Source organism: Hypanus sabinus, chromosome 1 (assembly GCF_030144855.1).
Source record: "Hypanus sabinus isolate sHypSab1 chromosome 1, sHypSab1.hap1, whole genome shotgun sequence".
Taxonomy (NCBI): Eukaryota; Metazoa; Chordata; class Chondrichthyes; order Myliobatiformes; family Dasyatidae; genus Hypanus; species Hypanus sabinus.
Genome location: NC_082706.1, coordinates 214,109,563 through 214,136,784, shown reverse-complemented (window position 1 = coordinate 214,136,784; position 27,222 = coordinate 214,109,563). Strand labels below are relative to the sequence as shown.

The 27,222-nt window shown below is 42.2% G+C and overlaps 1 protein-coding gene across 6 annotated transcripts in view; it reads left to right on the top strand.

Annotated features, from left to right (window-relative positions):
• The window catches only part of LOC132402483 (uncharacterized), a 92,199-nt gene that overhangs the window by 47,425 nt on the left and 17,552 nt on the right, over positions 1–27,222 (top strand). For 2 of the 6 annotated variants that reach the window (XM_059985348.1, XM_059985341.1), the window contains exons 6-7: positions 6,681–6,791; positions 7,042–7,193. The exons of 2 other annotated variants lie outside the window; for them this stretch is intronic. In XM_059985348.1, the coding sequence (XP_059841331.1) occupies positions 6,681–6,791; positions 7,042–7,172 (242 nt within the window). In that variant the 3' untranslated portion in view covers positions 7,173–7,193. Of the gene's footprint in view, positions 1–6,680; positions 6,792–7,041; positions 7,194–27,222 lie in introns of those variants that run through there. 2 more of the 6 variants (XM_059985346.1, XM_059985356.1) reach the window with 2 other exon arrangements.

Here is a 27,222-nt window from a genome sequence, read left to right as displayed (position 1 = left end):
GAGCAGGGGGCAGGGATTCAGATTTCTGGATAATTGGGACCTCTTCTGGGGCAGGTGTGACCTGTATAAAAAGGGATGGGTTGCACTTGAAGTAGAGGAGGACCAATTTTCTTGTGGGCAGTTTTACTAGAGCTGTTGGGAGTGGTTTAAACCAATATGGCAGTGGGGCATGGTACCAAAAGGCAAAATTCAAAAGGGTGAAGAAAGCAGGACTGAATGTGGTGTATTGAAATACAGGTAGTATTCAGAATGAGGTGGAGGAACATGGTGCGAATAGAGATTGGTCAGTATGATGTAGGCATCACTGAGTTGTGGCTGAGAAGATCATAGTTGGGAGCTGAACATCAAAGGGTATATCAAATAGACAAGCAGGAAAGGAAGGCAGTGGTGTGGTTCTGTTGGTAAGAGATGGAATTGCATCTTTAGAAAGAGGTGACATAGGGTCAGAGAATGTTGAATCTTTGTGGGTAGGGTGATGTGCCAGAGGTCCCTGAGTGTCAGGGAGAAGGTGTAAGTTTCATTGCTATTACAAAAGAAAAAGAACTAGGCAAACTAAATGGTTTTAAGGTGAATAAATCACCAGGACCAGATGGACTACATCCCAGAGGCTTGAGATGTTGCTGAAGAGATGCATTGGTTATGATCTTTCATGAATCACTTGATTCTAACATGGTTCTGGAGAACTGGAAAATTGCAAATGTCACTCCTTTTTAAGAAGGGAGGAAGGTAAAAGAAAGGAAATTAGCCCAACCTTCTGTGGTTGGGTAAGTGTTTGAGTCCATTATTAGAAATTAAGTTTTGGGGTACTTGGAGACTGATGATAAAATAAGTCAAAGGCAGCATGGTTTCTCTAAAGGGGAATCTTGCCTGACAAATCAGTTAGTTCTTTGAGGAAGTAACAAATAGGGTGGACAAAGGAGTAATGGTGGATGTCATTTACTTGGATTTTCAGAAGGCATTTGATAAGGTGCCACACATGACAATGCTTAAAATAAAATCCTATGGCGTTACAGGAAAGATACTGGCGTGGATAGCAGAATGGCTGACAGGCAGGAGGCAGCAAGTTGGAATAAAGATTCCCTTTTCTGGTTGGCTGCCAGTGTCTAGTGATGTTTCTCAGGGGTTAGCATTGGGATTGATGCTTTTCAGTTTGTAAATGATTTAGATAATGGAATTGATGGCTTTGCAGTCGATCCAGTCTTTCTTCATACGAAAGTCCTGCCATACCAGGAATCAATCTGGTGAACCTTCTTTGTACTCCCTCTATGGCAAGAATGTCTTTCCTCAGATTAGGGGACCAAAACTGCACACAATACTCTAGGTGCAGTCTCACCAAGGCCTGGTATAACTGCAGTAGAACCTCCCTGCTCCTGTACTCAAATCCTTTTGCTATGAATGCCAACATACCATTTGCCTTTTTCACTGCCTGCTGTACCTGCATGCCCTCCTTCAATGACTGGTGTACAATGACACCCAGGTCTTGTTGCACCTCCCCTTTTCCTAATCAGCCACCGTTCAAATAATAATCTGTTTTCCTGTTCTTGCAACCAAAGTGGATAACCTCATGTTTATCCACATTAAATTGCATCTGCCATGAATTTGCCCACTCACCTAACCTATCCAAGTCACCCTGCATCCTCTTAGCATCCTCCTCACAGCTAACACCGCCGCTCAGCTTCGTGTCATCCGCAAACTTGGAGATGCTGCATTTAATTCCCTCGTCTAAATCATTAATATATATTGTAAACAACTGGGGTCCCAGCACTGAGCCTTGCGGTACCCCATTAGTCACTGCCTTCCATTCTGAAAAGGTCCCGTTTACTCCCACTCTTTGCTTCCTGTCTGCCAACCATTTCTCTATCCACATCAATACCATACTCCCAATACCGTGTGCTTTAAATTTGCACACTAATCTCCTGTGTGGGACCTTGTCAAAAGCCTTTTGAATATCTAAATATACCACATCCATTGGCTCTCCCCTATCCACTCTACTAGTTACATCTTCAAAAAATTCTATAAGATTCGTCAGACATGATTTTCCTTTCACAAATCCATGCTGACTTTGTCCGATGATTTCACCTCTTTCCAAATGTGCTGTTATTACATCTTTGATAACCAACTCTAGCATTTTGCCCACCACCGATGTCAGACTAACCGGTCTATAATTCCCCGGTTTTTCTCTCCCTCCTTTTTTTAAAGTGGGGTTACATTAGCCACCCTCCAATCCTCTGGAACTAATCCAGAATCTAAAGAGTTTTGAAAAATTATCACTAATGCATCCACTATTTCTTGGGCTACTTCCTTAAGCACTCTGGGATGCAGACCATTTGGCCCTGGGGATTTATCTGCCTTTAATCCCTTCAATTTACCTAACACCACTTCCCTACTAACATGTATTTCCCTCAGTTCCTCCATCTCACTAGACCCTCGGTCCCTTACTATTTCCGGAAGATTATTTATGTCGTCCTCAGTGAAGACAGAACTAAAGTAGTTATTCAATTGATCTGCCATGTCTTTGTTCACTATGATCAATTCAGCTGTTTCAGATTGTAAGGGACTTACATTTGTCTTGACCAATCTTTTTCTTTTCACATATCTATAAAAGCTTTTACAGTCAGTTTTTATGTTCCCTACTAGCTTTCTCTCATAATCTTTTTTCCCCTTCCTAATTAAGCCCTTTGTCCTCCTCTGCTCATCTCTGAATTTCTCCCAGTCCTCAGGTGTGCCGCTTTTTTTTTGCTAATTTATGTTTCTTCTTTGGACTTGATACTATCCCTAATTTCCCTTGTCAGCCATGGGTGCACTACCTTCCCTGGTTTATTCTTTTGCCAAACTGGGATGAACAATTGTAGTTCATCTATACGATCTTTAAATGCTTGCCAATGCATATCCACCATCAACTCTAAGTATCACTTGCCAGTCTATCTTAGCTAATTCACGTCTCATACCTTCAAAGTTACCCTTCTTTAAGTTCAGAACCTTATTTGATGAAGACCTCCACCAGGGCCCTGTATTCATCCTTCTGTCCTCCTTTTATACACACAATTGTTGCTGACTCGGAGAATTTCTACAAATGACATGATTTTGAGTTGTACCTAAAGTCTGAGATGAACAGGAAGTGAGCCAGTACAGTCCCCCCCACCCTCGGGGCCCCAGTGCTGCCTATAGTGAACTCTGGCACATAGTTCTGAAGCTGCACAGGTTGTGGTCTGCCAGTCAGGTAGTTAGGAAGTGCAACTTGTATTGAACAGAGGTTTTCCCCCAGCAATGAGGGCAGTAGGGTATTGAAAGCACTTGAGAAATCCAAAAGCATGAATATAATTTCTACCCTGCTTATCCAAATGGGAGTAGTCTCTGGTGGCCCTTCCTAGATGCAGGTGCTAAACCAGGTTTGAAACTTGACATCATTTTGGCATCTTTTAGTATTTGAAACTATATTGCAAAAGTTGCAGTGCTGGTCCTCAGTTGGATCTATTGACTCTGATCAGAAACAAGTTTATCACTTTCTTGTGATGTGAAACTTCATTATTGATTTATTGATTTTTAAACTTTGGTAGTGCAATCACTTGAGTATGATGTTCTCTTTCGGAGTTGCTATTAATGGGCACTCAGGTGGCTGTAGAAGCCAATCTGGGATCCACATCCTGGTGCAGTATGGGAAAGAGTAGATGGTGGCTCTGGTTTGTGGTTGGGTCTTTTGGTTGTTCAGTCTCTTCTTTCACAGCTGGCCTTGGCATTTTGCAGAATAGCAGAAAATTTGTAGAACAGAATATTGACAAGGAGCAAACACGAGAAAATCTGCAGATGCTGGAAATTCAAACAACACACACAAAATGCTGGTGGAACACAGCAGGCCAGGCAATATCTGTATAAGGAGAAGCACTGTCGACGTTTTGGGCCGAGACCCTTTGTCAGGACTAACTGAAAGAAAAGATAGTAAGAGATTTGAAAGTAGAGGGGGAAGGGGCCCTTCAACTTTTTGATATCATTTCACATTTCCTCCCCCCCCCCCCCCCCCACTACTTCACTACTGCAAAGCCTCTGCCAGTGATGCCTACACTGAAGAAGTTTAAATCTTCTCTTTGACGGGAGTTCAGTGAAACCCTCTCTCGCTGCTCCCCATTTATAATTCCTTCGGCCCTTCAACTTTTTGATATAATTAACAAGGGTGATGCTGGGACTTGGGACCTGAGTTGTAGAGTAAATTTGAATGAGATTCTGCAAATGCTGGAAATTCAGAGCAACACACGCAAAATGCTAGAGGAACTCAGCAGTTCAGGCAGCATCTATATAAATAATCAGTCAGTTTCAGGCTAAGACACTTCAGGACTGATGGGAGTGCAGTGGGACCCTGTCACTGCTCTTCCACTGTACCCCCATGATCTCTGCCACCCTCTGACTGTTCGACCATGTCCTCTCCCAGACTCGCTACTCCAGTCCTGACCTGCTTTCCTCCAGCATTTTGTGTTATATAGGGAAAGGTTAAATAAGGTAGGACTTTAGTTCAGGTTTAATTATCATTCAACCATACATGAATACCCATGAATACAGCTGAATGAAAGTGTTCCACTGGGGGTAAGGTATAAAACACAGTACGAAAAGTCATACAAGCACAAAAGATAGCAAGTAAACAGTCACATATATTCCAAGTCCAAGCAACATATCCTGTAAATTGATGGTGCATGACATTATTCAGAGCAAACAGTTCTTGGCAGTCTGCATGTATGCTTACCAGCTTGTCATTTCACTGGTCAAACACTGGATGGTAGTACTGATGGGAGTGGTCAGCACCCCTCCCATCTTCCTCCCCCACCCCCTAAACAATATGGATGCCACCTTACAGTCTCTGGCATCACCTTTCTTGGACTGCAGCAATAAGCAAGCCTACAGTTTGAGGCCTAGTCCTCACTACAAGCAAGGCCATGCAGCTCCTCTGTGTCTCACCAATAAACCAAGGGGAATGGACTTGCAGCATCTTACATTATGAGTGTGCAACAAGGTCTTGCGATCACAAGTAAGCTATCCAGGATAACCTATTGCTGTTAGATGATCCACTGGATTCGCACGCTGACTTCAATGCAATTTTGTCGTAGGCAGTAACAGTGTTCACACTGACCAGCTCTTCTGCCAATGAGCAGTTCACTGATGGGGTAGACCTGCAGTACCTGAAGTTCTTAATGCCCAGCATTGTCTTGCAATCATAATGATCAGTTAAACAGATAAAAACATCTTTGGTTGGCCCCCAAGAAGTCACTGTGTCCGAACGTGCTGCCATCTTACTGGAAGACTTTATTCCTGTAGCATAGGAGAAGAGATTCACAAAATTGATTCTGGAAATGGAAGGGGCATCATATGAGGAGTGCTTGATAGCTGTGCCTCAACTCACTGGGATTCAGAAGAATTGGGGGGAGGGGTGAACTAATTGAAACATGCCAAATAGTACAAGCCCTTGATAGTGGTTCTGGAGAGGGTGTTTCCTTGGTGGGAGAGTCAAAGACCAGAGGGCACAACCTCAGAATAGAGCAATCTTCATTTGGAATGGAGATGAGGAGGAATTTTTTCAGCTAAAGAGTGGTGAATCTGGAATTTGTTGCCACAGGTGGCTGTGGAGGCAAAGTCGTAGGGTATATTTAAGGCAGAGGTTGATAGATCTTGATTAGTCAGGGTATGAAGGGATATGGGGAGAAGGCAGGAGACTGGGGCTCAGAAAGGAAAATGGATCAGCCATGTTGAAAGGAAGGAGCAGACACATAGAACATGTTAACTTGATGGACCAGATGGCCTAATTCTGCTCCTAAAACTTAGGGAGACTTTAATGAAGTATCAGAGAATTCTATCCTCAGTTCATGCTTTTCCCCTTAAAACAGTATGTCATTAACATGAAGAAATCTGCAGATGCTGGAAATTCAAGCAACACACACAAAATGCTGGTGGAACGCAGCAGGCCAGGCAGCATCTATAGGAAGAAGCACTGCTGAGGGAAGAGTCTCGGCCCGAAAGGTTGACAGCGCTTCTTCCTATAGCTGCTGCCTGGCCTGCTGTGTTCCACCAGCATTTTGTGTGTGTTGCATGTCATGACACATTTAATTTATTACAATTGGGTGCCTTCACTCATTTACACCTTGCAACTCTAAATCTGAACTTGCACAAAGTTGACTGTGGCTCTACCTCTGGGATCTGCGTTGGACTTTTGATAAGGTAGTAATAATAATGACTTAATTTTTGGTTAAAATCCTGGAACTCTGTGCCACACCAGTGTTTTTTTTTAATTTTAAAATACTGCCACTTTTTTTTGATAGAGGTTTAGAAATGGGTTTATTATCACTGACATATGGTGTGAAATTTGTTTTGTGGCAGTATTGGACTGTAATACATAAAACTGTATGCAAAAATATAAATGATACAAAGAGCAAAATATGAGATGATGTTCATAGACCATTTAGTAATCTGATGGCGGAAGCTGTTCCTGAATTGTTGACTGTGCAAATAGAAGTAGATTGGATGGGTTTCTTGATCAGTATGAATCAGTTGGGCAAAAGGCCTTTTTCTGTGCTCTAACTTTGTAATTAAACAATGACACAGCATGTGAGTTCACCATACTTCTATTTTAAGTAGTGCCCATTTAGTATCATGCAGGTGACAATTGAAGTTGTATATTGATGTATTTTATTTCTGCACAGAGAAAATGGAAGAAGTCAAGTCCAGCTGCAAATCAGTCCCTCGGAAGAGGGCTGCTCCAAAACTGGATGAAATGGATTTTTGGGATTTATCAGATTTACATGGACTTCAAGGTGATCACTAGTGACCTCCCATTAAATGTGCAAGTGTCACAATTCAAGGGGATAATGATCATGATTTGATATGCCAAGTGATTTTCTAATTGAGAATGTGCCCAAGTACTTGTCAAAGTACAAATACCTTGACATATCAATTACTTCAACCCATCATTGGAAACTTTTTTTAAAAAGCTGAATCTTAGTGAAAATGCTGGACTATAATGTTTAACACTTTGGACCTTGACTTTCTTTCCTTGTATTTTAGGAAATGTACTGAGGAGAGGGAGGACTAAAAGTGCCAAAAAGGTTGCACCTTTATACCAGGTCAACAAACAGCACTCGGATACAATTCAAAAATACTCCAATTATTGGAAATGTCTTCACAATGTGGAGTGATGAAACACTTACAAATAAACTGGTGCAAAAGCAGTACATACTGTCCTGGTTGTTCTGTATTACATTTCTAGCCTTTTAAAATTTTATATTCAAAATTAAAATGTGGAAATCTGAGTTTATAGAATCTCACGTCACAGAAACAGTTTCCATCTCTTGGGATCCAGCAACAACTTGATTTTTCCAAAATTACCTGCATATTGAAATCCCCCATGACTATTGTAAAATTGCACTATTGGCATGCATTTTCCATCCTCCATTGTAATTTGTAGGCCTCATCCTCCTACTGTTTGGGGGCCTGTATACAACTCACATCAGGGTCTTTTTACCCTTGCAGTTCCTTAGCTCTACCCACAACAGTTCTCCACCTTTTGATCCTATGTCAGCTTTCTAATAATTTGATTTCCTTTTTAAAAATGAAGCCACCCTGTCCTATCTGCCAGTCATTTTGATACAATATATATTCTTGGGTGTTTAAGCTCCCAGCTACCATACTCTTTCAGCCATGCTTCAGTGATCTCCACAACATCATACATGCCGATCTGTAACTATGCCTTAAGTTACACAGAAACTTAAAATCTACACCCCATTACAGGGCCTTCAGTTCACAATGTTGAGCTGACCATGTAACCATCTCAAAGCTGCCTAGAATTTCCCTACTGCCTAGCCCTATATTTTTCTAAGCTCCATTTACCTATTGAAGGTTTTTTTTAAAAAAAAAAGAGACTCTAGCATATCTGCTTCCACAACTGCCACTGGCAGCCCATTCCATGCACCCACCACTCTGTGATAACCTTACCCCTGACATCCCCTTTGTACCTACTTCCAAGCACCTTAAAAATATGCCCCCACATGTTAGCTATTTCAGCCCTAGGGATAAAAGCCTCTGACTATCTACATGGTCAATGATTCTCATCATCTTGTAAACCTCTCATCCTCCATTGCTCCAAAGAGAAAAGGTCAAGTACGCTCAACCTACTCTCATACTCTCCTTGTAAATCTCCTCTACTCTCTATATAGCACCCACATCCTTCCTGCAATGAGGTGACCAGAACTGAACAAAGTACTCCAAGTGGGATCTAACTAAGGTCTTGTACAGCTGTAACATTATCTCATGGCTCTTGAACTCAATCCCATGGTTGATGAAGACCAACATTGTCAATTTGCGCAGCAGTTTTGAGTGTCCTTTGGATATGGGCCCCAAGATCTTGCTGATCTTCCACACTGTCTTGCCATTAATATTATATTCTGTCTTCAATTATGACCTATGGAAATGAACCATTTCACACTTGTATGGGTTGAACTCCATTTACCACTTCTCAGCCTAGTTCTGCATCCTACTAATGTTGCACTATAACCTCTGACAACTCTCCAGACTATTCACAACAATCCCACTTTTGTATTATCAAACTTACTAACCCACCCTTCTACTTCCTCATCCAGGTCATTTATAAAAATCACAGAAGAGTGGTCCTAGAACAGATCCCTGTGGAACACCACTGGTCATCGTCCACTATGCAGAATACGAACCATCCACAACCACCCTTTGCCTTCTATGGGCAAGCCAATTCTGGATCCACAAAGCAAGGTCTCCTTGGATCCCATGCCTCATTACTTTCTGAATGAGCCTTACATAGGGAACTTTATTAAATGTCTTACTGAAATCCATATACACTACACCTACTGCTCTCCCTTAATGTGTTTTGTTATATCTTCAAATAATTCAATTAGGTTTGTAAGGCATAACCTGCCCTTGACAAGGCCATGCTGACTATCCCTAATCAGATTGTCTCTCCAAATGCTCATAAATCCTGCCTCTCAGAACTGCAACAATTTGCCTACCACTGAAGTCAGACTCGCTAGTCTATAACTTCCTGGGTTATATCTACTCCTTTCTTGAACAAGGGAACAATGTTTGCAAACTTCCAATCCTCTAGATGTACTCCTGTCCCTATAGATGATGCAAAGATCATCGCCAGAGGCTCTGCAATCTCTTCCCTTGCTTCTCATAGTAGCCTGGGGCATATCTCATTTGGTCCTGGCAGCTATTCATACTTAATACCTTTCAAAGGCTCCAGTAGATCCTCTGTCTTGAAGTCCATACACTCAGGCATTTCAGTCCACTTTAAGTCATCCCGACAATTGCCAAGGTGCTTTTCACTGGTGAAAACTGAAGCAAAGAATTCATTAAGTACCTCAGTTACTTCCTTTGGCTCCATGCACATGTTTCCACTTTCACTCCTGATTGGTCCTATTGTCACATGGCTCACTCTCTTGCTCTTCAAATACTTGGAGAATACCTTGGGGATTTTCCTTAATCCTATTCACCAAGGCCTTTTCATGGCCCTATCTCTCCCTCTTAATATCATTCTTGAGCTCCTTCCTGGCACCCTTGTAATGTTCTAGAGCAGTGGTCCCCAACCACCGGGCCGCAAAGCATATGCTACTGGGCCACGAGGAAACAATATGATTTGGTGGTATGAAGTGATATGAGTGCTTTGCGGCCTGGTGGTTGGGGACCACTGTTCTAGAGCTCTAACAGTACCTAATTTCTTAAACTTTTCGTAAGCTTTTCTTCTTAACTAGATTTTCTACATCCTTTATATCCCATGGTTCTTTTATCCCATCAAACTTTGTGTCTCAATGAACATTTGTCACATTTCTGCCATGCATTTCCCTGAGAATATCTGCTCCCAATTTATATACCCAAGTTCCTGCCTAACATTTCCCATTAGCCCAATTCAGAATCAGGTTTATAATCACCGGCATGTGGTGTGAAATTTGTTATCTTAGCAGCAGCAGTTCAGTGCTGTACATTCTCTAGCAGAGAAAAGAAATAATAAATAAAATAAAATAATAAATAAATCAATTATGTATTTTGAAGAGATTAAAAAAAACCTGCAAAAACAGAAATAATGTATATTTAAAGAAAAAGTGAGGTAGTGTCCAAAGATTTAATGTTCATTTTGGAATAGACAATAGGTGCAGGAGTAGGCCATTTGGCCCTTCAAGCCAAACAGATTGACATTAGGAAAGAAACTGTGATGAGTAGACTGATAGGACTGAAGGCTAATAAATCCCCGGGTCCAGATGGTCTGCATCCGAGGGTTCTAAAAGAGGTGGCTCAGGAAATTGCGGATGCATTGGTAATCATTTTCCAATGTTCCTTAGATTCAGGATCAGTTCCTGAAGATTGGAGAGTGGCTAATGTTATCCCACTTTTCAAGAAGGGAGGGAAGGAGAAACCGGAGAACTATCGCCCTGTTAGCCTAACGTCAGTCGTGGGGAAGATGCTTGAGTCCATTATTAAGGACAAAGTAGTGGCATATCTTGATGGCAATAATAGGATTAGGCCGAGCCAGCATAGATTTACCAAGGGCAAATCATGCTTGACTAATCTTATGGAGTTTTTTGAGGATGTAACAAGGATGTTAGACGAGGGTAAGCCAGTGGATGTAGTGTACCTAGATTTTCAGAAGGCATTCGATAAGGTGCCAAATAGGAGATTGGTGAGTAAAATCAGAGCTCATGGCATTGGGGACAGGGTTTCAACATGGATAGAAAACTGGTTGGCAGATAGAAAGCAAAGGGTAGCAGTGTTTCTCAGACTGGCTGGAGGTGACTAGTGGGGTACCACAGGGCTATGTATTGGGACCACAGCTCTTTACGATTTATGTCAACGATTTAGATGAGGGCATTGAAAACTATATCAGCAAGTTTGCTGACGATACTAAACTGGGTGGCAGTGTGACATGCGAAGAGGACGTTAGGAGAATACAGGGAGAATTGGATAGGCTGGGTGAGTGGGCAGATACTTGGCAGATGTCATTCAATGTGAATAAATGTGAAGTTAAACACTTTGGAAGCAGGAACAAGAGGGCAGAGTATTGTCTGAATGGTGTAGAGTTAGGTAAGGGAGAAATGCAAAGAGACCTAGGAGTCCTAGTTCACCAGTCAATGAAGGTGAATGAGCAAGTGCAACAGGCAGTGAAGAGGGCAAATGGAATGTTGGCCTTTGTTACAAGGGGAATTGAGTACAAGAGCAAGGATGTCCTTTTGCATTTGTACAGGGCCCTGGTGAGACCACACCTGGAATATTGTGTACAGTTTTGGTCTCCAGGTTTAAGGAAGGACATTCTGGCAATTGAGGAAGTGCAGCGTAGATTCACTAGGTTGATTCCTGGGATGGCAGGGCTGTCTTACGCAGAGAGATTGGGCTTGTACACACTGGAATTGAGGAGATTGAGAGGGGATCTGATTGAAACATTTAAGATAATTAAAGGATTTGATAGGATTGAGGCAGGAAATATGTTCCAGATGTTGGGAGAGTCCAGTACCAGAGGGCATGGATTGAGATTAAGAGGTCAGTTATTTAAAACAGAGTTGAGGAAAAACTTCTTCTCCCAGAGAGTTGTGGAGGTGTGGAATGCACTGCCTCAGAAGACGGTGGAGGCCAATTCTCTGGATGCTTTCAAGAAGGAGCTAGATAGATATCTGATGGATAGGGGAATCAAGGGATGTGGGGACAAGGCAGGGACTGGGTATTGATAGTGAATGATCAGCCATGATCTCAGAATGGCGGTGCAGACTCGAGGGGCCAAATGGTCTACTTCTGCACCTATTGTCTATTGTCTAAGCCAGCATAGTCATTCAATGTGATCATGGCTGATCATCCACAATCAGTACCCCGTTCCTGCCTTCTCCCCATATTCCTTGACTTCGCTATCTCTAAGAGCTCTATCTAACTCTTTCTTGAAAGCATCCAGAGAATTGGCCTCCACTGCCTTCTGAGGCAGAGCATTCCATAGATCCACAACTCTCTGGGTGAAAAAGTTTTTCCTGAACTCTGTTCTAAATGGCCTACCCCTTATTCTTAAACTGTGGCCTCTGGTTCTGGACTCACCCAACATCGGGAACATGTTTCCTGCCTCTAGTGTGTCCAATCCGTTAATAATCTTATATGTTGCAATCAGATCCTCTCATCCTTCTAAATTCCAGTGTGTACAAACCCAATCGCTCCAGTCTTTCAACATATGACAGTCCCGCCGTCCCGGGAATTAACCTCGTGAACCTACGCTGCACTCCCTCAATAGCAAAAATGTCCTTCCTCAAATTTGGAGACCAAAACTGAACACAATACTCCAGGTGTGGTCTCACCAGGGCTCTGTACAACTACAGAAGGACCTCTTTGCTCCTATACTTAACTCCTCTTGTTATTAAGGCCAGCATGCCATTAGCTTTCTTCACTGCTTGCTGTACCTGCATGCTTACTTTCAGTGACTGATGTGCAAGAACACCTAGATCTCGTTGTACTTCCCCTTTTCCTAACCTGACACCATTCAGATAATAATCTGCCTTCCTGTTCTTGTTACCAAAGTGGATAACCTCACATTTATCCACATTAAACTGCATCTGCCCACTTACCCAACCTGTCCAAGTCACCCTGCGTTCTCCCAACATCCTCCTCATATTTCACACTGCCACACAGCTTTGTGTCATCTGCAAATTTGCTAATGTTACTTTTAATCCCTTCATCTAAACCATTAATGTATATTGTAAATGGCTGCGGTCCCAGCACAGAGCCTTGCAGTACCCCACTAGTCTCTGTCCGCCATTCTGAAAAAGATCCATTAATCCCTACTCTTTGTTTTCTGTCTGCCAACCAATTTTTTATCCATGTTAGTACCCTACCCCCAATACCATGTGCTCTAATTTTGCCCACTAATCTTCTATGTGGGAGCTTATCAAAGGCTTTCTGAAAGTCCAGGTACACTACATCCACTGGCTCTCCCTTGTCCATTTTCATAGTTACATCCTCAAAAAATTCCAGAAGATTAGTCAAGCATGTAAATCCATGTTGAATCAGACTGATCCTGTTACTGCTATCCAAATGTGCCGCTATTTCACCTTTTATAATTGACTCCAGCATCTTCCCCACTACTGATGTCAGGCTAACTGGTCTATAATTTCCTGTTTTCTCTCTCCCTCCTTTCTTAAAAAGTGGGATAGCATTAGAATCGGATGGTGGAGGGGAAGAAGCTGTTCCTGAATCGCTGAGTGTGTGCCTTCAGGCTTCCGTTTCTCCTACCTGATGGCAATGTGAGAAAAGGAAATGCTACTACTACTAGTATGTCGACTCAGGCCTAGGGGGCCGGCGTCGGGAAATGCCTTACAAGGTACGAAATGAAAGACTGTGTGGCGCGCCACTCCTCACACAGATTGTAGTTGGCCGTTGTCTCACAAGGAGTTCATCTGTCCTTTGGCAGGTTTTGTTTTTAGTCCTGCTAGGTGCCTACACACCCTCCTCCCTGGTTAACCAAAGTGCACCAGGAGGTCTGTCGGTTGAGTCGCCAACAACCCGACCCAAGACAGGTAGTACTGGGCTACATGGTACCAATAGCAAGGCAAGGCCTTGACCTGACAGTGCTGGAGATCCTTAATAATAGACCCTGCATCTCTGAGACACTGCTCCCGAAAGACGTCCTGGTTACAGTACTTTGTAGCCGCTGTCTTGCCTTCTTTATAAATACATTGATATGTTGGGACCAGGTTAGATCCTCAGAGATCTTGACACCCAGGAACCTGAAACTGCTCACTCTCTCCACTTCTGATCCCTCTATGAGGATTGGTACGTATTCCTTCATCTTAGCCTTCCTGAACTCCACAATCAGCTCTTTCATCTTACTGATGTTGAGTGCCAGGTGGTTGCTGTGGCACCACTCCACTAGTTGGCATATCTCACTCCTGTATGCCCTCTCATCACCACCTGAGATTCTACCAACAGTGGTTGTATCTTTAACAAACTTTTAAATGTTTTACAAATTTTTCTGCTCCTTTCCCTCTTCAAAGCTATGGTAAAGGAGATAGAGCTGTAATCACTACCTCCAAAATACTCTCCCACTGACAGATCTGACACCTGACCAGGTTCATTTCTCAATACCAATTCTCAAGTACAGCCTCTCCTCTGGTTGGTGTATCTACATATTGCATCAGGAAACCTTCCTGAATACACCTAACAAATTCTTCCCTACCTAAACCCCCTGCTCTAAGGATTTGCCAGTCAATATTAGGAAAGTTAAATTCAATCATCACAAGAACCCCATTGTTATTGCATCATTCCAGAATCTGCCTCCTTACCTGCTCCTTGATGTTTCTGTTACAATTGGGGGTTCTATAAAAAACACCCAGTAGAATTATTGCCCCCTTCCTTTTTCTGACTTCCACCCACAATGACTCAGTAGACAATCCGTTCATGACTTCCTCATTTTCTGCAGCCTTCATCTACTTTATTCCATATATTGTATGCATTCAAATATAACACCATTTTTTATTTTTGTCTGCCTTTTACATTGCAGCTCATCCCATTGACTGCAATTTAGCCCTATCATCAGCCCCTCTTGGTAGCAGTCTTACTATGCACAGCTTCTGGTTGTAAACCAGCTATCCCATGCTCAGCCTTATCTCTCTGGTTTCCATCCCCCTGCCAAGTTAGTTTAAACTCTCTGGAACAGCTCCAGCAAACCTGCCCACAATGATACTGGTCCCCCTCAGGTTCAGGTGTAACTTGTCCCTTTTGTACAGGTCATACATCTCTTAGAAATCCCAATGCACGAATTCCTCAGCCACACATTCATCTGCTAAATCATTGAGGCAAGTTGCCATATTCCTCTTAAACACGTATAATTGAATCCTGCTTGAAGCAGTTGGGTAGCTAAGACTGCTGAAGCACGAGACTAAAGATCTCAGTGAACACTCCAGCCAGTTAATCAGTACAGGTTTTTCATAGTCGACCAGGTACCCCATCTGGGCCATGTGGTTTCATCCTCCTGCAGGCTGCTCACACATCAACCTCAGATTGAAATCACAGGATCATCGGGGGCTGTGGGAGTTCATGATGTTTCCTCTGCTTTGATGATCAAAGTGAGCACAGAAGGTAGAGACCTAATCTGGAAGCAAAGCCTTGTTGTCTGTCACCTATGTGTCCAGTGCTCCCGGTGTGGCCTTCTGCATATTGGTGCGACCCGATGCAGACTGGGAGACCGTTTCGCTGAACACTTACGCTCTGTCTGCCAGAGAAAGCAGGATCTCCCAGTGGCCACACATTTTAATTCCACATCCCATTCCCATTCTGATATGTCAATCAATGACATATCAATCTACTGTCAAGGTGAAGCCACACTCAGATTGGAGGAACAACACCTTATATTCTGTCTGGGTAGCCTCCAACCTGCTGGCATGAACATTGATTTCTCTAACTTCCATTAATGACCCCCTTCCCTATCCCTTATTTACTTATCCATTTTTCCCTTGTTTTTCTCTCTCTGTCCCTCTCACTATCACTCTCTGCCTGCTCTCCACCTTCTTCTGGTGCTCCCCTTCCCCTTTCTTTCTCCCTAAGCCTCCCGTCCCATGATCCTTACCCTTCTCCAGCTCTGTGTACCTTTTGCCAATCAACTTTCCAGCTCTTAGCTTCATCCCTCCCCCTTCTGTCTTCTCCTATCATTTCAGATCTCCCCTTCCCCCTCCCACTTTCAAATCTCTTTGTATCTCTTCTTTCAATTAGTCCTGATGAAGGGTCTCAGCCCGAAACGTTGACTGTACTTCTCCCTATAGATGCTGCCTGGCCTGCTGTGTTCCACCAGCATTTTGTGTGTGTTGCTTGAATTGCCAGCATCTGCAGATTTTCTCATGTTTGTCATTTATGTTGCTTGATTCAACTTTATAGGAGGTGATTGTATTCAAGCCCTGCCACAACTGTGGAGTATCCTTCATTGATTCAAGTTAAGCCATGAGATGGCTTTCTGTAGACTTTACCTTGAGCTCTTGTAACTTGCTTGTTCACCAGACTTGAATACCTCTGATCTGGCATCAGCATATTGTGGATCTCATGGTTGATCCAGAGCTTTTGATTGGGGAAGACTCTGAATGTTTTTATGGGGATACACTCATCTACAACTGATTTTATGAAGTCCATAACGACCATGGTGTATTTCTAAATCCCTATACTCCCTGTGCAGAACCTTTTCCCCCTTCCTAGCTGTATCATTGCTATCAATGTCAACCACAATCTCTGGCTGAATATTCACCCCCTTGAATATTCTGAGACCTTGTACCTGGGAGGCAACACAGCATCACTGCATCTCTTTCACAGCCATAGAATCTGCAGTTCACTCTCCTAACTATCAAGTCTTCTCTGCAGACTGGAAAGTTGAGTTATGCAGGATTGATACTGGCCCTCTGGCCCAACTTATCAATGCCAACAAAGTTTCCGATCTGAACTATTCCCAATTGCCTGTGTTTGGTCCATATCCTTCCAAACATAACTGTCTTTATGTTATCATTGTATGCACTTCCTAACATTTCAGTTAGGGGCTCATTCCACATGACTACTACCTTCGCTTTGTTACCTTAAACCAATATACTCTAGATTTAGACTCCCCTAGCCTGTTCCATCTGATCTTGTCCTCTAATAATTTTATAGCCTCTGCTTTCCTCCCTCTCAGGGAAAACAGCTGTAGCTATCCAGTATCTCCTTCTCACTCAAGGCCTTCAGTCTCAGTATCATCTATGTTGAGGATTCATCCTACTGTTTTGCTCAAAACAATCCATAGTAAAAACCACAGCGAGCAAGTAAAATTCAGACCCAATTCCTGATCCTATTTAATATACAGTAGACTCGTGTGTGTCAAGGAGCAGGAGTGACTACCATTGTTATTACAAAGGAAAAATTGCTAGACAAACATTGATAGGATGCAGAAGTGGGCTGAGAAGTGACAGATGGAGTTCAACTCGGAGAAGTGTGAGGTGGTACACTTTGGAAGGACAAACTCCAAGGCAGAGTACAAAGAAAATGGCAGGATACTTGGTAGTGTGGAGGAGCAGAGGGATCTGGGGGTACATGTCCACAGATCCCTGAAAGTTGCCTCACAGGTAGATAGGGTAGTTAAGAAAGCTTATGGGGTGTTAGCTTTCATAAGTTGAGGGATAGAGTTTAAGAAACGCGATGTAATGATGCAGCTCTATAAAACTCTATTTAGGCCACACTTGGAGTACTGTGTCCAGTTCTGGTCACCTCAGTATAGGAAGAATGTGGAAGCACTGGAAAGGGTACAGAGGAGTTTTAACAGGATGCTGCCTGATTTAGAGAGTATGGATTATGATCAGAGGTTAAGGGAGCTAGGACTTTACTCTCTGGAGAGAAGGAGGATGAGAGGAAACATGATAGAGGTGTACAAGATATTAAGAGGAATAGATAGAGTGGACAGCCAGCACCTCTTCCCCAGGGCACCACTGCTCAATACAAGAGGACATGGCTTTAAGGTAAGGGGTGGGAAGTTCAAGGGGGATTTTAGAATCATAGAACATTACAGCACAGAAACAGGCCCTTCAGCCCTTCTTGGCTGTGCTGAACCATTTTTTCTGTCTAGTCCCACTGACCTGCACCTGGACCATATCCCTCCATACCATTCTCATCCATGTACCTGTCCAAGTTTTTCTTAAATGTTAAAAGTGAGTCTGCATTGACCACTTCATCTGGCAGCTCATTCCGCACTCCCACCACTCTCTGTGTGAAGAAGCTCCCCCTAATGTTCCCTTTAAACTTTTCCCCCTTCACCCTGAACCCATGTGCTCTGGTTTTTTTCTCCCCTAGCCTCAGTGGAAAAAGCCTGCTTGCATTCACTCGGACTATACCCATGATAATTTTATTTACCTCTATCAAATCTCCCCTCATTCTTCTATGCTCCAGGGAATAAAGTCCTAACCTATTCAACCTTTCTCTGTAACTCAGCTTCTCAAGTCCCAGCAACATCCTTGTAAACCCTCTCTGTAATCTTTCAACTTTATTAATATCCTTCCTGTAATTAGGTGACCAAAACTGCACACAATACTCCAAATTCGACCTCACCATAACATTCCAACTCTTATACTCAATACTTTGATTTATAAAGGCCAATGTACCAAAAGCTCTCTTTACTACCTTATCTACCACTTCTAGGGAGATATGTATCTGTATTCCCAGATCCCTCTGTTCTACTGCACTCCTTAGTGTCCTACCATTTACCTTGTATGTTCTACCTTGATTTGTCCTTCCAAAGTGCAATACCTCACACTTGTCTGCATTAAACTCCATCTGCCATTTGTCAGCCCATTTTTCCAGCTGGTCCAAATCCCTCTGCAAGCTTTGAAAACCTTCCTCACTGTCCACTACACCTCCAGTCTTTGTATCATCAGCAAATTTGCTGATCCAATTTACCACATTATCATCCAGATCATTGATATAGATGACAAATAACAATGGACCCAGCACTGATCCCTGTGGCACACCACTAGTCACAGGCCTCCACTGTGACTCTAACCCATCTAGACCTTTAACAGTATGGGAGTCCCCATCAATATGTGGAAAATTAAAATCCCCTACAATCACAACTTTATGATTCCTGTGGTTGTCTGCTATCTCTCTGCAGATTTGCTCCTCCAATTCACGCTGACTATTGGGTGGTCTATAATATAACCCCATTAATGTGGTCATACCTTTCTTGTTTCTCAGCTCCACCCATTTGGCTTCGGTAGACAAGCCCTCTAATCTGTCCTGCTTGAGCATTTCTGTAATATTTTCCCTACTAGCAATGCCAACCCTCCCCCCCCCCACTCTTCATCCCTCATGTCTGAAACTTCTGAACCCTGGAACATTGAGCTGCCAGTCCTGCCCCTCCTGTAGCCAAGTTTCAGTAATGGCTATAATGTCATAATTCCATGTGTCAATCCAGGCCCTCAGCTCATCTGCCTTTCCCACAATACTCCTCACATTGAAATAGACACATCTGAGTAGATTATTACCAGCACATTACAACCCTTCTATTTCTGACTTTGCATGAACTTTTAACATCATTTATTTTCACCCTTGCTCCACTATCTGCTCTGTCACTCTGGTTCCCATTCCCTGCAAATCTAGTTTAAACCCTCCCCAATAGCACTAACAAACCTCCCTGCAAGTATATTGGTCCTCCTGTAGTTCAGGTGTAACCCGTCTCTCTTGTACAGGTCCCACCTGCCCCAGAAGAGCTCCCAATGATCCTGAAAACTGAAACCCTGCCCCTACACCAGTTCCTCAGCCACGCGTTCATCCGTCAGAGCGTCCTACTCTTGGCCTCACTGGTATGTGGCACAGGTAGCAATCCTGAGATTACTACCCTTGAGGTCCTGCTTTTTAACTTCTTACCAAGCTCTCTATACTCACTCTTCAGGACCTCCTCACTCTTTCATCCTATGTCATTGGTACCGATGTGTACTATGAACATCTGGCTGATCACTCTCTCACTTCAGAATACTGCGCACACAATCAGAGACATCCTGGACCCTGGCACCCAGGAGGCAACAAACCATCCGGGATTCTCTGTCATGACCACAGTACAGAGGAGATTTACTAGAAGGTTACCTGGGTTTCAGCACCCAGGTTACAGAGAAAGGTTGAACAAGTTAGCTCTTTATTCTTTGGAGCATAGAAGGTTGAGGGGGGACTTGATAGAGGTATTTAAAATTATGAGGGGGATAGATAGAGTTGATGTGGATAGGCTCTTTCCATTGAGAGTAGGGGAGATTCAAACAAGAGGACATGAGTTGAGAGTTAAGGGGCAAAAGTTTAGGGGTAACACAGGGGGAACTTTTACTCAGAGAGTGGTAGCTGTGTGGAATGAGCTTCCGGTAGAAGTGGTTCGATTTTGTCATTTAAAAAAAAATTGGATAGGTATATGGACAGGAAAGGAATGGAGGGTTATGGGCTGAGTGCAGGTAGGTGGGACTAGGTGAGAGTAAGTGTTTGGCATGGACTAGAAGGGCCAAGATGGCCTATTTCCGTGCTGTAATTGTTATATATATGGTTTTTGTGGGCCAAAGGGCCTGTACTGTTCTGTACTATGTTCTATATATAAACTCAGATGTCTTAAGGTGCGTAAGTCACCTGGGCCGGATGGACTTCATCACAGAGACCTGAGAGTAGTTGTTGAAGAGATAATGGATGCATTGGTCATGATCTTTGAAGAACCACTTGATTCTGGTATGGTCCCGGAGGACTGGAAGATTGCAAATGTCACTCCACTCTTTAAGAAGGCAAAAGAAAGGTAACTGTAGACCAGTTAATCTAGACTCAGTGGTTGGGAAAGTGTTGGAGTCTATTATTAAGTATGACGTTTCCAGGTACTTGGAGACTAATTATAAAATAAGTCAAAGTCAGCATGGTTTCTGTAAAGGGAAATCTTGCCTGACAAATCTGTTAGAGTTCTTCGAGGAAGTAACAAGCAAAGTGGACAAAGGAGAGACAGTGGATGTCATTTTCTTGGATTTTCAGAAGGCATTTGATAAGGTGTCACACATGAGGCTGCTTAACAAGATAAAATCCTATGGTGTTACAGGAAGATACTGGCATGGACAGCGGAATGGCTGACAGGCAGGAGGCAATGAGGGAATAAAAGGGTTCTTTTCTGGTTGGCTCTGGGTAACTAGTGGTGTTCCTTGGGGTCAGTATTGGACCTGCTTCTTTTCACATTTTTGTCAATGATTTAGATAATGGAATTGATAGCTTTGTGGCAAAATTGTGGATTATACGGATAAGTGGAGAGGTAGGTAGTGTTGAGGAAATAATGCGATTGCAGAAGGACTTAGACAAATTGGAAGAATGGGAGTTCTCATGTAAAACTTCCAGAAGGGTAATTTACAGGTTGAATCTGTGGTAAAGAAGGCAAATGTAATTTTAGCATTCATTTCAAGGGGAATAGAATAGAAAATCAATGAGATGATGCTGAGCCTTGATAAGATAATAGTCAGGCTGCACTTAGAATATTGTCAACAGTTTCGGGCCCAATATCTCAGAAGAGATGTGTTGTCATTGGAGAGAGTCCAGAGGAGGTACACGAGGATGATTCTGGTAATGAAGGGGTTAACACACGAGGTGCATTTGGCAGCTTTGGGCTTGTACTCACTGGAATTTAGAAGAATGCAAGGGGATCTCATTGAAACCTACCGAATGTTGAAAGGACTAGATAGGGTACATATGGAGAGGATGTTTCCTTCGGTGGGGTTATCATGAACTAGAGGGTACAGACTCAAAATTGAGGAGTGACCATTTAGAACACAGGTAAAGAAGATATTTTTTAGCCAGATAGTGTTAAATCTGTGGAATGCTCTACCACAAACTGTGGTGGAGGCCAAGTCCATGGGTGTATTTAAGGTGGAAGTTGATCATTTCCTGATCGGTAAGGGCATCAAAAGATATGGTGAGAAGGCATGTGTATGGGGTTGAGTGGGATCCGGGATCAGGGATCAGCCATGATGGAATGGTGGAGCAAACTCAATGGACTGAATGGCCTAATTCTGCTCTTGTGTCTTGTGGTCTTATGGACTCTGGTGAAAAATAACTCTGTCTCTGTTGTGCTATATGAGGTACTGAAGTTGCTTTGCAGCCTGAAACAGAAAGGCAAAACATTGTCAATAATCAGAGAAAAAATACTTTTATATATTGACTAAAATAAATTTAATCATCAACAAAGCATAACTGGAAAGAGGCACCAGGAAAATTTATAGTGTGATGTCAACTCAGCAATGAAGGAATGGCAGGGCAGACTCAATGAGCCAAATGATCCAATTCTGCTCTGTTGTCTGATGGTCTAACTGAAGGTCCACAAAATGTAAGCCATAGTGGCACAACCAGGAAGCAGATTTCATCTATGTTGGTTTCAAAACAGTTTCTGTGTATTAGAACACAAAACACAGCTCTATAGAAACATAGAAAACCTACAGCACAGTATCAGATATATGATTTTAGATTTTGTAAACATGATACTTTTATATATTTCCAGCTAAAATGCAAAAATTGGCAGGTTATTTTTAATACAACTACTTAACCTGACCAAAACAGTATCTTAGCTCTTGTTAAAACCAGTGGACATATTTAGAATGCTTATTTCCTCTGGTCTCGACTGCAGCAAAAAAAAAAGGAAGTCCCCTTTTAGCTGGTGATATACTATATTTTGCACTTGTGAGGCTGTTGTCAACGGGCAAGTACAAAATTCACCTTTCAGCTTTGATCACAAGCCTCAAGGTAAGGCAGTGTGTTTAATGTAAAGTTTAATTCAAATGGAGATAGAAAGAGAACAAAGAAAATAAGCAGCAATTTCCTCAAAGCTGTCTTTCTTTAAAATTATTTTACTTATTGTATTTTTGACTTCCTCATATTTCGACTTTGGGGTAGGAGTTCCAGGATTCCTTTTGGGGAGTTAAACCTGTTCAGGACATACACAGTAATTGGCAGCCCCCTTGAGAGTGTTATAGAAACTGAGACAATACAGGATTTGTCATATACTGAATGCGGATTTTGAAGTTGGTTAACTCTTCTTCGATCTGTGCCAGTCACTCTTTAATTTAATTTAAAATTGTACATCATTACTATTTGACAAAGGAGGGACTGTCTAAGATGTTTCCTAATGTTGATAGTCAGTGTGATAGATGTAAAACCGAGACAGCCACATTGACACAAATGTTTTGGACGTGTTCTGTATTGAAACATTTTTGGAAGTCTATTTTCTCTACAATTTCTAAAGTATTAAAAATTAATTTACAACCTAATAAATTGACAGTTTTATTTGGTACATTCCCTTAACATATTCATGGTATTGCTCCATCAGACCAACATGTAATTGCATTTTTACATTATTGGCCAGAAGGGCTATTTTGTTGAAATGGAAAGATACTTCTGCTCCTACTTTGATACAATGGTTCTCTCAGGTGATGCTATGCCTTAGTTTGGAGAAAATCAGAAGTCGAACTTTTGATTCTCGATTTGATTTTGAGAAAAGGTGGGGTTCACTCGCCTGCTACTATCATCTGATTTGAGTTAATTAATATGGTTTCCTTTCGATTTTTCTTTAAATGGATTTGAGTTGGCAGATTGATGTTTTTCTTTTATGGAAGCTTGTATGATTATATAGCTCCAGGGTTGTCTATAGCTCCGGGGTTGTGTTCCCAATGGCGTTTTTTTCAGTTAGTAGAGTTTTTTTCCTTAGTTAGTAGGGGTTCTTTTTTTTCTTTCAAAAAAATATTCTTAACACTTTGTTTTTTCTTCTTATTATTGATATATTGCTTAGCTTTGTTAATCATTTAGTTGCTAATTTAATTCCTCATTGTGCATAATAACATATTGACAATGTATTTTTTGTTGATCTTCAATAATAATTAATAAAAAAAAATTTAAAATGAAGGATTTGTCATATATGTCCAAGTCAGGATGGTTATCAGTCAGACACTCCTAGCATTGCTTTACAGACATACATAAGCTAACTAACATGTATATATATATATAGTTATATATATTGTGTTTTTTTATTATTGTGGTGGCACGTTGTTGGAAAAGATCCTGAGAAGCAGGATTTATGAACATTTGGAGAGACATAATCTGATTAGAGATAGTCAACATGACTTTGTCAAGAGCAAGTTCTGTCTTAAGAGTCCGATTGAATTCCTTGAATATGTAACAAAACACAATGATGAAGGTAGAGCAGTGAATGTAATATTTATGGATTTCAGTAAGGCATTTGATAAGGTTTCCCATGCTAGGCTCCTTCAGAAAGTAAGGAGGTTTGCGATCCAAGGAGACCTTGCTTTGTGGATCCAGAATTGGCTTGCCCACAGAAGGCAGAGGGTGGTTGTAGAGGTTCATATTCTGCATGGAGGTCGGTGACCAGTGGTGTTCCACAGGGATCTCCTCTTTGGGATTTTTATAAATGACCTGGATGAAGAAATAGAAGAGAAGAAGTAAGTCTGCTGATGACACAAAGGTTGGGGGTGTTGTGAATGGTTTGGAGGGCTGTCAGAGGTTACAGCGGGACATCAATAGGATGCAGAACTGGGCTGAGAAGTGGCAGATGGACTTCAACCCACATAAGTGTGAAGTGGTTCATTTTGGTAGGTCCAATTTGAAGACATAATATAATATAAATGGTGTATATAATATATATAATATAAATAATACAATATGACTCTTGGCAGTGTGGAGGATCTTGGAGTCCATAAGACACTCAAAGCTGCTGCACAGTTTGACAGTGTTGTGAAGAAGGCGTCTGGTGTGTTGGCGTTTATTAACTGTGAGATTGAGTTCAGCAGCTGTGAGGTAATGTTACAGCTATATAAGACCTTAGTTAGACCCCATTTGGAGTACTGTGTTCGGTTCTGGTCACCTCACTACAGGAAGGATGTGAATACAATAGAGAGAGTGCAGAGAAGATTTACAAAGATGTTGTCTGGATTGGAGGGCATACTTAATGAGAATAGGTTGAGTGAACTTGGCCTTTTCTCTTTGGAGCGATGGAAGATGAGAGGTGACCTGATATAGGTGTATAAGATGATGAGGGGCATTGATCATATAGATAGCCAGAGGTGTTTTCTCAGGGCCGAATTGGCTATCACAGTGGGCATAGGTTTAAGGTGCTTGGAACTAGGTACCAACGGGATGTCAGAGTTTTCCACACAGAGAATGGTGGGTGTGTGGAATGCACTGCTGGCAGCAGTGGTGGAAGCGGATGCAAAAAGATCTTTTAGATAGATACATGGAGCTTAGAAAAATAGAGGGCTATGCAGTAAATAAATTCTAGGCAGTTTCTAGAGTAGGTTACATGGTCGACACGATATTGTGGGCTGAGGGAGGGGCCAGTAATGTGCTGTAGATGTTTATGTTCCATGCTTATTGCGTTCTTTTTCTGATTGAAAGCTGCCAGTATGGTCATCTATGGTGTTTTTGACCGTGGCGATCATATGATTGTTTTATTTGGTGCTGCATCAGATTCGGAGCAACAAATAATTTGTCTTCTTTTCACTTGCTAACTGGAAATTACATTAAACAACCTTGAATCTTAAGATGTGACTTTTCCTATTCTATAGCCACTATATTCTCTTCATAAGTGTAACATAGTTAATCCCTTTAAGTATAGTTTATACATTAGGTAAAAATGGGACTGCAATAATCAATGAAAGCAGTTTATTTGAGGGATTCTATTGTCATCTAATGTGCTATCTCAAAATGGTAAGGATTGATACTCTGTTTTCTCTGGCTCCTGTCCACTCCTGGATAGGAGAACACAATATGTCTGAAGTGAGCTTTCTGCGTCCAGACCAAGCTGTTTTGGGTCAAGGTCCATAATCTCTGTATTACAAAAAAAGCTGCATTCTTTCAGTACATCAAACACAGAGGCAAAAGGAGTGTGGCCATAACTGTACAGAGGTATTTTTGGTACATTGGGGGAGATAAAAATTCCACCATGGACAGTCCCAAGCCAGGCTGTGAATGGAGGCAAGTTGGGCATGTGGCTGACAACCCTATCACTTAAAGAGTGTGGCAGATATATGGAGCCTAGAAAAATAGAGGACTATGTGCTAGAGAAATCCTAGGCAGTTTCTAGAATAGGTTACATGGTCAGCACAACATTGTGTGCTGAAGGGTCTGTAATGTGCTGTAGATTTCTATGTTCTATGTATATAAAACAAGCTGCCTGAGCTGGTGATACATAGAACATAGAATAGTACAGCACATTACAGGCCCTTCAGCCCACAATGTTGTGCCAACTTTCAAACCCTACCTCCCATATAACCCCCCACCTTACATTCCTCCATATACCTGTCTAGTAGTCTCTTAAACTTCACTAGTGTATCTGCCTCCACCACTGATTCAGGCAGTGCATTCCACGCGCCAACCGCTCTCTGAGTGAAAAGCCTTCCTCTAATATCCCCCTTAAACTTCCCTCCCCTTACCTTAAAGCCATGTTCTTTTGTACTGAGCAGTGGTGCCCTGGGGAAGAGGCACTGGCTGTCCACTTTGTCTATTCCTCTTAATATCTTGTACACCTCTATCATGTCTCCTCTCATCCTCCTTCTCTCCAAAGAGTAAAGCCCTAGCTCCCTTAATCTCTGATCATAATCCTTACTCTCTAAACCAAGCAACATCCTCGTAAATCTCCTCTGTACCCTTTCCAATGCTTCCACATTCTTCCTATAGTGAGGTGACCAGAACTGGACACAGTACTCCAAGTGTGGCCTAACTAGAGTTTTATAGAGCTGCATCATTGCATCGCAACTCTTTATCCCTCGACTTATGAAAGCTAACACCCCATAAGCTTTCTTAACTACCCTTTCTACCTGTGAGGCAACTTTCAGGGATCTGTGGACATGTACCCCCAGATCCCTCTTCTCCTCCACACTACCAAGTATCCTGCCATTTACTTTGTACTCTGCCTTGGAGTTTGTCCTTCCAAAGTGTACCACCTCACACTTCTCTGGGTTGAACTCCATCTGCCTCTTCTCAGCCCACTTCTGCATCCTATCAATGTCTCTCAGCAATCTTCAACAATCCTCTACACTATCTACAACACCACCAACCTTTGTGTCATCTGCAAACTTGCCAACCCACCCTTCTACTCCCACATCCAGGTCGTTAATAAAATTCACAAAAAGTAGAGGTCCCAGAACAGATCCTTGTGGGACACCACTAGTCACAACCCTCCAATCTGAATGTACTCCCTCCACCACAACCCTCTGCCTTCTGCAGGCAAGCCAATTCTGAATCCACCTGGCCAAACTTCCCTGGATCCCATGCCTTTTGACTTTCTGAATAAGCCTACCATGTGGAACCTTGTCAAATGATAGAGATTGATTGCATCACAATTGGTAGAGATGATTACTATTCTCAACCATAATGGCACTATATTTCAGTAACAGCAGCAAGATTAAACCCAGTGACATTCTTTGTGAATTCTAATCTAGAACAAAAAATATAGAAGATAGAACCGTCCAGCATAGGAGCAGGACTTTTGTCCACAATGTTATTCTCTCAGATATTGTCTTTCTGCTATTTAATTTTGACTCCAGCTCCTCAGACTCCATTAGCTGAATCTTATTCACACTTCTACCTCAGTGAATTCATATACTTAATGATCACTTTATCAGGTACACCTGTAAACGTGCTCATTAATGCAAATATCTAATAAGTCAATCATGTAACACAATCATAAAATCA